The sequence below is a fragment of the Serinus canaria genome, chromosome Z, assembly GCF_022539315.1.
Source record: "Serinus canaria isolate serCan28SL12 chromosome Z, serCan2020, whole genome shotgun sequence".
NCBI classification, from domain to species: Eukaryota; Metazoa; Chordata; class Aves; order Passeriformes; family Fringillidae; genus Serinus; species Serinus canaria.
In genome coordinates this window covers 50,710,726-50,725,373 of record NC_066343.1, presented here as the reverse complement: position 1 = coordinate 50,725,373, position 14,648 = coordinate 50,710,726, and the positions used below count along the sequence as shown (strand labels likewise).

The 14,648-nt window shown below is 42.0% G+C and overlaps 1 protein-coding gene across 1 annotated transcript; it reads right to left on the bottom strand.

The window, feature by feature from the left end:
* Positions 1 to 2,035: 2,035 nt before the first annotated feature.
* Positions 2,036 to 11,499, bottom strand: TMEM171 (transmembrane protein 171). Its single transcript, XM_009093986.4, has 4 exons — positions 11,408 to 11,499; positions 10,241 to 10,937; positions 9,043 to 9,184; positions 2,036 to 2,377 (listed from the first exon to the last, which is right to left on the bottom strand). The coding sequence occupies exons 2-4, from the start codon at positions 10,869 to 10,871 to the stop codon at positions 2,149 to 2,151; spliced, it is 1,002 nt and encodes a 333-aa protein (XP_009092234.2). The 5' UTR covers positions 10,872 to 10,937; positions 11,408 to 11,499; the 3' UTR covers positions 2,036 to 2,148.
* Between the last annotated feature and the right edge of the window lie 3,149 nt (positions 11,500 to 14,648).

The following is a 14,648-nucleotide window of genomic DNA, read 5'->3' as shown; positions in this document are numbered from 1 at the left end:
CTCTTTGGTACATCTTGGGAACAAGCAACTGAGCAAATTGAAGGCAGAAGAAAAGGTTGATACTTTTTCAGTTTACCACCAGATGCAACTGATTTTTTATTTTTTTTAAGATGGTAAAATATTTCCAGATTTGTGAAAACACAATTTGATATTTAGCCTTTTCAGAAAATGAGTGCTCTAAACAACAGGATAAAGCTAACATGGGCTTTGTTGCATGGGATACTTCCAGTAAAATACCCCAGCTTTGTTCTTGTTATATGAGGGAAGGATAATTTGAGAGAGAAACGGGCTCCTTAGACACGTGCAAAGCTATGTATGCACGAATCATGCATGGCAGTGGGCCCCACTGTTTAAACAGTAGGAGCAAAAGCTTGAAAAAATAATCACAAAGATGGCAAACTACAGCCAGCATTATAGATTGCATATAAGGAGAAACATCCTTGAAAAGCTCACTAGGTAAAAAGTGTTTGAGAGAAGAGAGGACAAAATGCCTACTGGCTTTTGTGGATTCCCTTTCTTCATACAGACATTTCCAATGGCTGAGTCATGCCAGTTTAATCAGCTCCTACATAGTAAATCCCCCTCTGTGCCATGTTTGCTCATTACTCTGCATGCATAAGCCCCTCAGCTCTGCTGCTGGCTAAATATAATTCCCCTCTGGCTGTTTTGTTTTTGTGTGGCTGCACAAAAGAGCTGTCCTGGTGTAACTGAGGGAATGACATAGAATTGGAAATAAATGGCAAATGCAGGAGCTCCTGAACATCTCTCTAAAACAGTCAGCAGGCAAGAGGCACGTTCATAGCAAGATGACAAAAAGGTAATCACCTTTCCCTAGGCAGCAGGGAATTTAAGTTCTTAATTCATAGTCTGGCATCCTGTACAGTCAAGTTCTCTGAAATTCAGCATAGTAGATGACAAGTGGAGATGCAACTGAGGTCCCAAGGCACACAGCTGTTCAGAGACACAGCTGAACAATTCAGTGATCACTCTTGCAAAAAGTTTTAATGCTGGCAAATTCACCAGGCTGAACCAAGCCCAAAGTGTACCCCTGCCACTTTTCTGGGCACCAAATCCAACCTGTTTTTCTCAAACAGCAATCAGAGCAAAACAACTTCAGAGCTTTGTAGGATGTCAAAGATAGCAGCAACTCAGTTCTTCCTAATTATCTTTACCTACTACAAGCTAATCCTTCAGTTTGGGAACAGGTGCAAACAAACACAAAACAGAATTAGAACCTCCACCCTGAAGGCAGGCCACTACCCTTGGGTTGCAGCAGGATGGAAGAGATAAGAGGGTTGTATTTCTGAAGGGTTTGTCAAGTGTTATGTCAGCTATAAACAGTTGTTGCATGGGTTTCTACAAAAGTGCTTCTCCTGTAGCTGCTGATAAATAATGTCTCAAAGATACCGTTGCTTTGTGGCACTCACTCTCACACTCATTGTATAATCCATAAATAATGATCTAAAATGACAGAATAATCCCCCTGAAACCAGTGGTTACCAGAGTTAAACTGCTAGGCTATTATCTATCCTCAGGGCTGCCTTTGGGCTCTTAACTGCAGCTAAAACTGATTTTCCTAGGGATTATACTTACATAAGGACCAGAGATAGCCTAAATATGGAGTGTTTGTTACCAGGCAGACCAAAAGGTAACCACTGAAGCTCTTCATAGCATCTTTGGCATCTTCATAGCAACCTTAACATTCCTATATGTGAATGCTCTTCAAGTACTTGTAAAGGCCATAACTTTGCAAACAAGTATTTTCCACAAAAGTCATGCAAAAATAGAAATAAAAACACTTCCTAATTATTTCTTTCTTTGAAGCTCCAAACAAATTTAATTTAAATAATCAAAAAAGTTAGTTCCTATTTAGTGGCTTCATTATAAAAAGAACAGCTAAAATAGAAACTGAAGCTGTAACAGAACAAGATGAGCATTTAATGTTCCTGCAGTGAACTCCCTTCAGACTACTTTAGCAGAGGCCCAGCCTTCTCTAGTATTTCTTGAAATCCAAGTTCATTGTTTATTCTTCCTGATGAAAAATTAGACACAGCCAACAATATTGCTTTTATTACAAAATGTAAATAAATTCAAAAATTGTAAATCTCTGTGTACATTATATTAAAAAATAAGTGAACTGTCAGTCCTTTACGAGCCGGTGTCAGATGTGGTTAAGGAAACAGATGAAAAAGATAAAGAAGAACATGGTGAATATTCATTATTTGTTATTGATGCTTTCTCTTCATATTTTGGTGGTGATTCAGAAGAAAGGTATAGCATTGGTAAAATATCTGAAGGTGAGCTGCTTCCAGAAATTGAATATATGGATTCATAGTCTCTAACAGCAGCTGTTCTTTCATCATCAGCAAGCTGTGCTCTATAAAACACAAAACTATGTGTTAGCATAATTCATTTATCTACAGTGAGTGAAATTTGACTTGATTTATATAAATATGCACACACTTCCTAAAAATCCCTGAAGCAAAGGCTTGCATAAGCATTAAGATTTCATTCTGTGGGCTACATTATGACTCTTCATATGAAAAGTCTATAATTTCAGAGGGGAAGGGCAAAACAAGCTTTCTTCTAACCTTTCAGATCACCAGTCACCCTCAGCCTGGCTTACGGGTATTAGCTGCTTTTGGCTGTGCTGTTTCACAATCTTACTAAATCTTCTGATCCCTAGCTCCTAATGTATTTTCCCTTTTGTAGTGTATCATATACAGTCCCCTTCCTTTATGAAAGACAGTTACTAAACTTAGAACTGCACCCAAAAAAAAAAAAACCAACAATCTCTAGCCTTTTGAGATCTTGCATGAAAGGCAATCAAACTTTTACTAGCAATCCATGGCAGACTGAACACGACCGGATTGCAAAGTTCCCAGGGACATTCAAGGTGAATAGCCAAGTACTCCCTGTCCTCCTCTAACCATCATAACTGGATCAAAATTGGTTGAACCCACATAGTTCTCGTACTTTGCTCATCTCACCCTGGAGCTGACCCTCAGCATATTGCTTCACCTGCTTCCCAAGGAAAGGGAAGTCCTGCTTGCTCCTCGTGATTCACTCCCAGAGCTAACTCAAACATCTGTATCCATATAAATACTGAGTGAGGAGCACAAATACAGAGCACAGTCGCCTCATCTTCAATTGTGTTACTGGTCTGTGAGGGTTTTCAAAAGAGAGGGAAATACTACAAGACAAGTGCTGAGGTGCTATGTAACAGGTTGCAAGTAAAATGCAAGCAATTCTGGGATGAGACCATGACTCAGCTTAGTAACAGCCCTCTCATCCAGCACAGGCACAGCACAGTGTTTGCTGACAGAACACTGAGCAATGGATTGAAGAAACAAATCACCTTTGTCCAGTAGTCACCAACATATGAAATGTGTATCCCCTGCCATATCTGGGATCCTCAACCATGGCAGTGTTATGAACAACAAGGCCATTGCTTCTCTTCTTTGAAAGTGCTCAGGAAGCAATTTGCACAAGTCAAGATGCCCTAACTGCCAACAAGTGCTGAGCCATCAGAGAGCAGGATTGAGTGCAACACCCAGAGGTGGTATCAGCTCAGCAGGTCTCTGTGAGGATGCTGAGAAGCACGGGAGGGCACCAGCTGGAGCATCCCCATCAGAAAACACTACAGAGCAAGGTCAGGCATTCTGAGTTCTGTATCCAAGCCTGAGGTGTTTTATCTACTCCACTAGATATTTTCCCAACAAACTGCCTCTTTGTGTAAGGGGCAGTGTGTAAGAGACAAAGAAATCTACACAAGCATTAAACCACATCCACTTGATTTTCCAACAGTTCCAGGGATGGTGACTGCACCACTTCTCCCAAGCAGCCTGTTCCAATGCTTTACAAATCTTTCCCCCAAAAAACTCCACCCTAATAGCTAAGATAAACCTTTCCTGGCACAGCTTAAGGCCATTTCCTCCTGTCAGCCACATGTTATCTAGCAAAAGAGGCCAATCCCCATCTTGCCTCGACCTTCTTTCCAGCAACTGAAGAGAACAATAGGTCAACCCTCTTTTCCTCCAGACTTAAAAACTCCAGCTCCCTCAGCAACTCCTCCCATGACTTGTGCTTCAGATCCTTCACCAGCTGTGCTGATCTTCTTTTGACACACTCCAGAACCTCAGTTTCTTTCTCATCAAGAAGGACTCAAAACTGAACCACAGAATCATAGAATACCCTATAAGTTAGAAGGGATGTTGAAGGGATGTTGATCTATTTCCAACCTCCCATGCCTTGGGCAGGGACATCTTTCACTAGACCAGGTTGCTCAGAACCCCATCTAATCTGGCATTAAACACTTCTACAGATGGGACATCCACAACTTCTCTGGGCAAGCTGTTTCAGTGTCTAACCACTGTTACAGTAATGAAATTCTTCCTAGTATCTACTCTAAAATTTCTTTCAGTTTGAAACCAATACCCTTATCCTGTCACGACATGCTCTTGTAAAAAAGCCCTCTCCTTCTTGTAGGCTCCCTTCAGGTATTGGAAGGTTGCAATTAGTTCACTCTGAAGCCTTGTCTTTTACAGGCTGAACAAACCTAATTCTCTCAGCCTGTCCTAACAGGAGAGATACTGCAGACCTCTCTCATCTTAGTGGCCTCTTCAGCAACAGTTTCATGTCTTTTCTGTGCTGATGCAGCACTGCTGGTGGGGTCAGCAGAGCAGAGGCGCAGAATCCCCTCCCTGCCCTGCTGCCCACACTGCTCTGGATGCAGCCCAGGACTCGTGTGGCTCTCTGGGCTGTGAGTGCCCATGGCTGGAGCATGTCCAGCCTCCCAGCCAGCAGCACCCCCAAGTCCTTCTGGGCAGGGCTGCTGTGATCTGTGCATCCCCAGCCTGTGCTGGTACCAGGGCTGCTCTGAGCCAGGTGCAGCACCTAGCACTTGGTCTTGTTAAAACACATAGATTACCATAGACCCAGCTCTCCATCTTGTCCAGGTCCCTCTGGATAGCATCCCATACTTCAAACCTGACAACTACACCACTCAACTTGGTGTCATCTGCAAATCCATTTGTATATGTTATCGATAAGATATTTAATAACACTGGTCTGAATATGGACCCCTGAGGGACTTCTCACTGAAGTTCACTGGGTCTCTAACCACCTGAAAAAGGTAAAAATATTGTACCCACCATCCAGTCACAGTCTGGATGGGACTGTCAAACCAATTCCTCATCCATCTAACAGTCCATCCACTGAGTCCAACTCTCTCCAGTCAAGAGAGAAGAATGTTGTGGGGACTGTGCCAAAGGCTTTACAGTAAAATGACAGATAAATGACATCTGTAACCCTTCCCTCATCCACTGATGCCATCACCCCATCACAGAAGGCCACTGGCTTGATCAGGCAGGATCTGCCCTTGGTGCAGTTGTGCTGTCTGTCCTGAATCACCTCCCTGTCCCATATGTGCACAGCTCTAGGGGCATCTGTTCCATGATATTCCCAGGCTGGGGTGGGGCTGACAGGTCAGTATTTCTCAGTATTCCTCCTTTCTACCCTTCTTAAAGGTGGGTACAATATTTTTACCTTTTTCCAGTCACCTGGGATTTGCCCTGACTGCAGTGACTTTTTAAATATCAGGCAGGGTGGCTTGGCAACTACATATGTCTGACATCTACTGACAATTCCCTCAGGACTCTGGGATGCAGATCGTCGGGTCCCACAGACTGAAGTATATTCCAATTCCTCAGATAGCCATTAACCTGATCTTCTCTTACAGTGGGAGGGACTTTGCTGCCTCAGTCCCCATCCTGCTGTCCATCCACCCCTGAATGGGAGGAGAGGTTGCCATTCAAAACAGAAGTAAAAATGTTGCTGAGTACCTCAGCCTTCTCATCCACTGTCACCACTTCTCCAGCATTGTTTAACTGGGGAATATCCTTTCTTTGACCTCCCATTTCTGTTCAATGTACTGTACCTGCTTAATGTAATGTAATGTAGAAGCCCTTCCTGTTATTCTTCGTGTCCCATGCCAAGTTCAGTTCCAGTTTTGCCTTGGCATTCCTCACGGTCTCCCTACACAACTGTGCTTCATCTCTAAACTCTTCCTAGGTCACCTGTCCTGGTTTTGTTCCCTTGACTTTGACCACCAACTCCTACTGAGCCGTGCTGGTCTCACCCTCCTTGTCTGACTTCTTGCTCCTGGCAATTGCCAGCTCTCATGCTCTGTGGAAGAGCTGCCTAAAGATCTGCCAGCTCTCTTCTACTCCCTTGTCCCTGAGGGCAGTCTGTCAGGGCATCCCACTGACTGGATTCCCAAAGGACTGGAAGTCTGCTTTCCTGAAGTTCAAGAGCTGAGCTTTTACTCCTTACCCAACCCCTATCCTTCAGGGCTGCACACTCCACCACTGCATGATCCCTGCAGCCCAGGCTGCCTCCAGCCCTGGCGTCCCAGTTAGCTCATTTGCACTGGTGACCAGCAGATCCTGTACCACATTCCCTCTGGCAGGGCTGTCTGTCACCTGGCTCAGGAAGTTATCCTCCACACATTCCAGGAGTCTCCTGGATTGCCAGAGCCCTCCAAGCTGCTTTCCCAAGAGCTGCTAGGGTGGCTGAGTTGCCCTGCAGGACACGACCCTCGGGCACAATGCCTCCTGTGCTGGAGCAGGAAGGTTTGGTCAATGGGCTCCCCTTGGTCAGGCGGCTGTAGCAGACCCCAGCCAAAGGTCCCCTTTGCTGCCTCGGTCTCTGACTCCTAAGCACAGCTTTCCACCTGCTCATGGGTGTTCTTCAGGGACAGCTCTTCACATTCAATTCACCTCTTGCTGCAAAGAGCAATCCCTCTGTCTCTACTTCTTTTTCTCCCTCTTCTGAACAGCCTGCAGCTATTAAAAGTCACACTCCAGAAACAGGATTCCCACAAAGTTTCCGGAATGGCAACAAAGTCATAGCCTTCCAGCAGCACAGTGGATTACAATTGCTTCAGTTTGTTGCCCATGCTGTGTGCATTGATGTAAGGGCACCTTAGCTGAGATGTTGGCCACGCTGCCTTCTTAGAGGAACACCCCTTAGTTCCTTTGAGATAGCTCTCCAGTGTTTTCCTCCTGACTTCTGTTACCTTAGAAGCCCTTGCCTCAATTGCGAAAGACTACAAGCGTGCACCAGTGTAGCCAGCACACTCCAGATTCAGAAGCAGAGGACCCCTGCAAGCATCTTGTGCTTCTAATCTTTGCCTCCCATCCCACAGTTTGTCAGAACAAGCCACTAATTGTCCCCCTCCCCTTGAGCAGAGGATTTAGACACCCTGGTCCCACTGGCCACACTACTGTTGATATGGGTGCAACTGGCTGCCTTGGCCACCTGGGCACACTGATGGCTCATGTTTAGCTGGTGTTCCCAAGTACTTTCCTGCCAGACAACTTTCCACACACTCATCACCAACAGCAGTGATGGTGCTTCCAACTGTTACCAAAACAGTTATATTTCTGTAAAAGGTCTACACAGCAGTAGGGGAAGATGTTGGAAAATTCTTTAGCGTAATAAGTGCACTATCCCTATATTCATGGTTAACATTTAGTTTTGTCCCATACAGTGCTTAGTACAAATACAGAGACTATTGTGGTCTTGTGTTAATTCCCTACATCTCTGACTAGTAAGTCTTACTCCAGTTAATGCTTCCTTAAATCAGTGACTAATATGTAGTAGCTGATATCTTAGTTTTGAGAAAAAGGATTGCATGCCAGAGCAAAGAACAGTAAGAGAAGTACATTATGACCTGATGACTGATTTGAGACACTCTCAAGGAGAAAAGATTAATCGGAAGATCTGGAACCATGTACAAATAAGTCCATGGAAATAATTAGCATATATATATGTATGTATTCAGGAAATGTGATGAATATGTATTAGCTTCAGGAATATAACCAGGTATGTTAGATTACTGAGAAAACATGCTGTGTGGAGAATTACCCATGCCACCAGCACAGCTAATAAACTAATGCTGGCTTTGTAACCTAACAATTGGTCGGAGATTTATTTCCTAGTTTCCAGTAACACAATGTTGCATGCACAGTCTTGTGAACTGAAGTCATTAAACACTAGTCCCACAGAACTTACTGACTCACAGCTGAAACCCAGGGTGATGTAGGACCAGTCTAAAGATATTAAATAAAGTCATTTCTGAATAATTAAGGAACTGAAAATATAGTTGGGGACTCTAGACATGTGACACCTAGATCTGACTTATAGAATCTGGCCCTTGCAGTGACCTCTTTTACCCCCAAGTTAGCAGCCTCCTGGTGGTAACCCAGAGGGGATAAATGACCCTGCAAGTTCCTGTGGCACAGGCAAGACTTTGGTAAGTTGGCAGCTCTTCCTCCCTGAGTCTGGCGGGGTCAGTATCAGGCAATTCTGTTATAATCCATGTATGTAAGGAATGCCTGCAAGGGCAAGGTACAACATCTTGAAATGAAACTGGCATTGCAGCCTCCCTTATCAGCACGCTGGAGCCTTCTGATATCAAGGAATCCTTTAATCTCAACACATGGCCACAGCAGGAACAATGTCGACCAGCACCCCAGGTCTCACTTCCTCAAGGCAGAGATAAGGGATACAGGAGAACTGAACACATTGGCAGATAAAACAATGTCCCCAGGGTCTGTGGCTAGGTGTCAAAAAACTTGCAGCTGTTTCTACAGAGGCTCCTAAAATCTAGCAATATGCCTATCATGTCACCATCACACTGCTGTCAGTGGCATCCTCTCTTGGACAATCTGTGGAAGAAATCTACTATGGGACATTGATTTAAGAACTTCAGAAGTTCTTTCCAGTATAATAATAATAATAACAACAAGAACAACAATTTAATCCGCATAAAGACACTGCAGTTTGTAGTTCCCCTAGTGTACAACAGTATTTAAATGCCAATTTAAGTAAAGTATCTGAAGTAAGTTGAGTTATGCACTAGAAAACTTTGTCAAGCCTAGTAGTTAATTCACAATGATTATATAAGAACAGGGTCTTGGATACCTAAAGAATTCTTGAATAGCTCAGATTTCTAAAGTCAGAGATGAACAGTCTTACCCATCACTGAAGATAAAGTGGTATGGTGGTGGATTTTCACTTGTAGGCAAAACACTTGACATAAAACAACGAGTCACAGCTGGTGACATAGGGTCAGCAAAATAAGGAGGTGGTGGGGGTGGGAATACCATTACAGCATCACCTAGGGGAAAGAACACCAGTTACCACCTCTGAATAACTGAGCAGCTATGGTTATATTAACAGCATCCTGTAACTCTTACTTGCCTAGCTTTTAAGGTAAACAACCCCACATACAGAATTGATACATTCTAGGCTGTTGGAGTAGGTTGGAGGTACATTCAAAACCTAAATAATCCCAAAATAAAGATGTAGCATATTTATAAATTAAGGATTTAATTTAGACAATACAGCTGACAAGGGGGAGTGTTTATCTAGCCAAAAACCATGAATATGGTTGGCTGTCTACAAGAAGCCAAAGTGCAAAAGATACAGCTACTCTTGAAATGGTTTAAGCATAGGAAAGTATTTAGTTTCCCTCCTAAAAATAAAATGTCATTCTAAGTTTCTCCGTAAGTACTGCAGTGCTGTATCAGAAGTCACTAATGGCTCTGAGAACTGATTTTGAGCACTGTGACAGTTTCCCTACTAAGTTACTTGTAGTTCAAGGCATGCTAACCAAGACTACTGATACACAGTTCACTACATCAATGTATCATAAAAAGCAAAAAAATCTACCAATTTCCACTTTGTAACTAAAGAGTTTAAAACTCCTAATTATATCTCTTACTGTTTAAGGATGTGGCCACAATTTAAAAAATACAGTACATTGGTTAAGAATCCGAATCTTCTGTTGAAGGGGTCAGAGTTCAAGGCTAAAACAGATCTTAAATATAGTCATAGAAGTCTCATCTGCAGTGTCAATTACACAGTTCGAGACGAGAATTGGGGTTAGACTCATTTGTGTCAGGTTATGTTGCTTTACACACTCAGACCTTACTTTTTATGCCAAAGAGAGATTTTCTGCTTTTTGAGAAAGGTAACTGAACTGACCATACAGAAAGCAGATGAGACAAAGTAACATTATTCTATTTTGGCTGTCCTGACATGGCAGAACTGACATGCTTGGAGCTCACACTAAGTAAGTAATAATAATAAATAAGTCATACCCAGACATAAATTATTAGTTGAAAAAAACTCCACAAATTCCCAGTGTAAAGTTCCAACATTCTTCACTCACCTACTGTAACCTGAAAAGATTCAGAGCTCTGAGGATGTTCTTCACTTTCACAGGATTCTTGGCTGAGATTTAAGTTTTGTTTCTTTTTAACATGAGCTATCACGAAGAAACACAACCCAGTGAGCACAATCAAAGGTCCCAAGATTTGAAGTGACAGGAATCCACAGCCCTGGAGGTCTATGTCAGAAGTGCCAGTGTGGTTGAGCTGTATCGTATGCCAGCCAGGGCTGCAACCAGGAACCCAAATGCCCAGGATGCTAATTAACATTCCACTAGTTAAAAACAGGAATCCAAATATGAGAAACTGGGCAAACTGACAGTTCCCACGACAAAAAACAAGGCTGTACACCTGCTCATTTTGCAATTGTCTTTGTCTTATATACATCCTGGCCCTTGATCGCGCCAGTAAAACACAAATCAGTCCAGTTACAGCCAGCACTGGCCCAGCAGCCTTAAGGACCTCATTACAGTCACTGAAGCTTCCAGATGGACATGACTGGAGAATAAAGACTGAAAGAAGGAATCCAGCACAGAGCAACACAGCTCCAAAAACAAAAAGGAAAAAAATAAGTTTCCCATGTTGTCCATTACTTCCTTCACCTCCTGGTGCAGGAACAGCCACTGGATACATTATGACAGAATCTCCTCAGGCAGATGAGTTGTCAGAAATAAATGGCAGCAGTAAACTACAGTAGATCTGTGAACATGAAAATACATAAATTGAAAGAAGAAAACAACCCAGCAAGATTAGCTACATTATATTTCTTACTCTCAAATTTGTCACTCAGCCTTTATTGTATATGTTCCTCTATTTTCTGTTTGCAGTACCTCCACTGTGGGTTACAGGGCCAACTCAGGTTTGCTGATGTTAAATGCCAATGGAAAGACAGAACTTGCTTTACAGGTCAACTTAAACATATTGTAACTGCTGTTGCACAGCTAAATTAATTGTTTCTTTAGAGAAATAGTCTTATGATTAAGGGGATCTTACCTTGACAGGTTGAATATTTGGAATAAGGACAAATTAGCTTTCCCCAGGAAAAGAGAAAGCTACAGGAAATTTCTGTGCTGAACTGCAGGACGTGACAGCTTGTGAGTGATACTATGTTAATGCAAATGAGCAGTGACTACTGGACTTCTTAACCAGGAAAACCTTCTATTACCTACCTTCTCAAAGCTTGTAAATCTTGCTTCTCTTTCCAAAGGTAGTAAAGACCTTTCTGCTTCTCTCTTTAAATGAGCTTCCTGTCTTATGCTACTGCAAAAGCAAATACTGAGATGATTTTTGGTTCCATTCTCAAATAACAAAACAAAACAAAAAAAAACCTTTCTAAAGACCAGTTCAAGTCTCACTGATTTCACAGTTAGAGTTGGTAAGCGTAAGTGCTCCGACATTTCTTTTCAACTCCCCCTACTTCTGAGAACTTTGTCTTTGCTCAAAAGATCTTAAAAATAAATTAATGACAGTGATTCCCAGAAGGCTTCTGAGCCCACAAGACTCTAGATCCAGAAGTAAAATAGAAGAAGACAGAAAACAGTTTTGAGGCCAGTAACAGCCCATATGGTCATATGGATAACCAATCAGCTGAATGAGGATTTACTGGGACAAGGGAAGCCTGACTGGAAGTTAAGACAGAGTTCTAGTCAGTGAGCTCTAGTGCAAAAAACCACCAAACTCTGCTCTTACCTACAAGGAAATTTCTGCTACTCTGACACCCTGGCCTACAGAGCCATATGGACACTAGCCACCAGATGGTGACTAGCAACCACAGAAATCTTGGCTAACATCCATCAAAAGATGCAGGGGAAGTTCAGACTATGGAAAATAACAAGTCCCTTGGACAGACCACAAGGAAAGCTGTTCCCTACCAAGTGTAGGAAGTACTTAGGCATGCTTAGGCTGTGGGGTTCTGACACTGCCCTCTTCCCCTCATCAGCAGCTGCCCATGAGAGACAATTTCACCTATGTCTTGGATATATAAGGACCGATATGTAGGGACTGGTGGAGTTTGCCATGGATGGAAATGGGGAATCAACTTACTGTTGTTTGTTAGTTAACCTTCTACCAGCTTCTACTGTCCTCTTACTAATTCAGGTGACTTGAAGATAAAACATCAAATCAGATTGGATCTTCCCTACATATGCCTCTTGTACACTTATTCCACAAGAAAAACAAGGTACAATGTGATTTCTGGAAGCAAACTGTTGAACATGGGTCTGCCAAAACAAGGTTTCTGTCACTCCCCAGTAACTGCAGAGCCCACTGGGATGAAAACAAAACACAACCATAGAACCCACTAGTGACTCAAACACAATATTATTTACCTGCAATGCAAGGCAATCGATTGAGTCACTACTCAGCCACTTTTAAGTGTAGAATCCAGTTAAAGAACTGGCTGAGCAAATAGATGAATGATGAAATTCTTACACCTTCTACTGCTGAACATCAAACCGACCCTCCAAGAGCACAGGAGAAAGCAGAGTACATCACACAGGCGAAAGGCCCAATAAGCACAAGATCTGAGAGGCAAGGAAACACAGCAAGGCAGCCACTGCAGGAAGCAACCAAGTCTCTTAGCTGACCACCTTCAAGATCAAAACTGAAGGACCACCCCCTAATGCACCCTATTACTGTGCACAATTAACTTGTAAACTATGAGTGCTAAGTGCTTCTTCAGTGTTTGGAATTCAGTCTACTGAGAACCCTCTATTGAGATCAGTTTGAAAGATTGCTAACTGAGGGTCCCTTGGTAGAAGAGTCTGATTTGCTCCGGGAGGAAAAAAAAGTTACAAAGAGCACTAAAGATAGGAGAGCATGTCATGAAATGAAAACAAAACCAAAACAAACAAGAAAAAACCCTAAAAAAATTAGTGTATCCTGATTGATTTCAAACTGAAGACATTTAGTCCAGCACACTTTCAATACTGCATGAGCTGAAGTCAGTCTGAAGGCTCTACTTCTGAGCAGAAAAACATGGACTGTGATGGTAACTTTGATTTTAGTGGCCTTTGCTAAGTTAATAAAATTCCTTCTGATAACTGTATATGCCCCATTCTCATAAATTATCTGAGCTGGCTCAGGTTTCCTGACTTACTAAGTGTACATAGCTGAGTAAAACACCTCTGAAACAAACATATACATAAATAAATGCCAGCAAAACCTGTTTTCAGACACAAGTGTCTTGAGATACTTTTCTGCTGAGGCACATTAACCATTATAACACCAATGCCCTACAGAGAGCCCTGAGTCCTTTCTTCCCAGTTCCCTGTAGGGAAGAAAACATAGTCTTAAATACAAGCAAATTAAAACAAAATAATGTGAAGGCAAGAAAAAAATATTAAATTCAAATATGTATCCATTACAGAGAAAAGTCTAGAGACTTGTCCTTCTTACTCCAATACAGTGCCTGCTTCTCTTCCGCCAATCTAATCTTATTGTTATGAGACTAAGCTAAAACACACATTAGAAATTAAGCATGTACACATTTTCTTCGTTCTTTCAGGCTCAAAGAAGGAATATTCAGAACAGTCTGTTGTGGCTTTGAAGACGAAAGCCATAGATTTTATGCCGGAAAAACCCAATGGAGGACTAATTTCCATTTACACTACCATGAAATTTTATCAGAAAACAAAGCAAGATTAAAATTATTTCCTGTGTTTCAAGAAAAAGTATTTTAACAAAGAGGCAAGTATTTTATTGCCTATGTGCTTGAAATACTGCCACTAGGTCTCATATCTTCATAGGCATATTGATGTAAAGGAATTTTCCCTTCATATTAAACTCAAGTCTGAAAGCAGACATGGAAATAACAGCTCAGAAACCATTATAATATAGTCCAGTAGTGTAGAAGCCATTAAGTATGATGGGAAGAGGGAACTGGAAACATAGCTTATAAAGAAGTCTGGTTATAAGCTCAAATCATATAGTGCTTTACCTTTTTGTAAGTTAGGCCTATGCCAGGTATATAAAACAGAAAATAACTTCACAATTCCTTGTCATTTTTCTGTGTAACATTTGTATTACAACGTTCATATTACAGACAACTCCACTAAAAAAATACTTCCACTACAATTCTTCTTGAGCCCTCAAAGTTCACATTTTCCAAGATTTCTACTGCACCAGGGCTATGAATTTACTCACCCTGAATCTTATGAAATTTGATAGCTTCCTGCAGACATTATGAATTCAGGAAGAGAATTAAAAGGAAAGCATTTTTAGAATTAAAACACTACTGCCCCTCTGTTTTATCCTTCCCAGAGTAGGTCCCATTCCCCCTCTTCTTGCTGTTGCTTGCAAAAGCACACAAATAATTTCATGTAGAAGTTTCAGGTCTAGTCTGTGTTATTTCAAAAACTATATACTCTGTCAGTTGTAGTCCACAATGGAAATCCCACTAGAATTTATGAC

Excerpts from the sequence above, each read along its gene's own strand:
- TMEM171 (XM_009093986.4), bottom strand. The coding sequence starts at position 10,871 with ATGTATCCAGTGGCTGTTCCTGCACCAGGAGGTGAAGGAAGTAATGGA. Across the intron at positions 9,185-10,240 it reads ATCTTTTCAGGTTACAGTAG|GTGATGCTGTAATGGTATTC; the intron begins GTGAGTGAAGAA and ends TCTTTCCCCTAG. Across the intron at positions 2,378-9,042 it reads CACTTTATCTTCAGTGATGG|AGCACAGCTTGCTGATGATG; the intron begins GTAAGACTGTTC and ends TGTGTTTTATAG.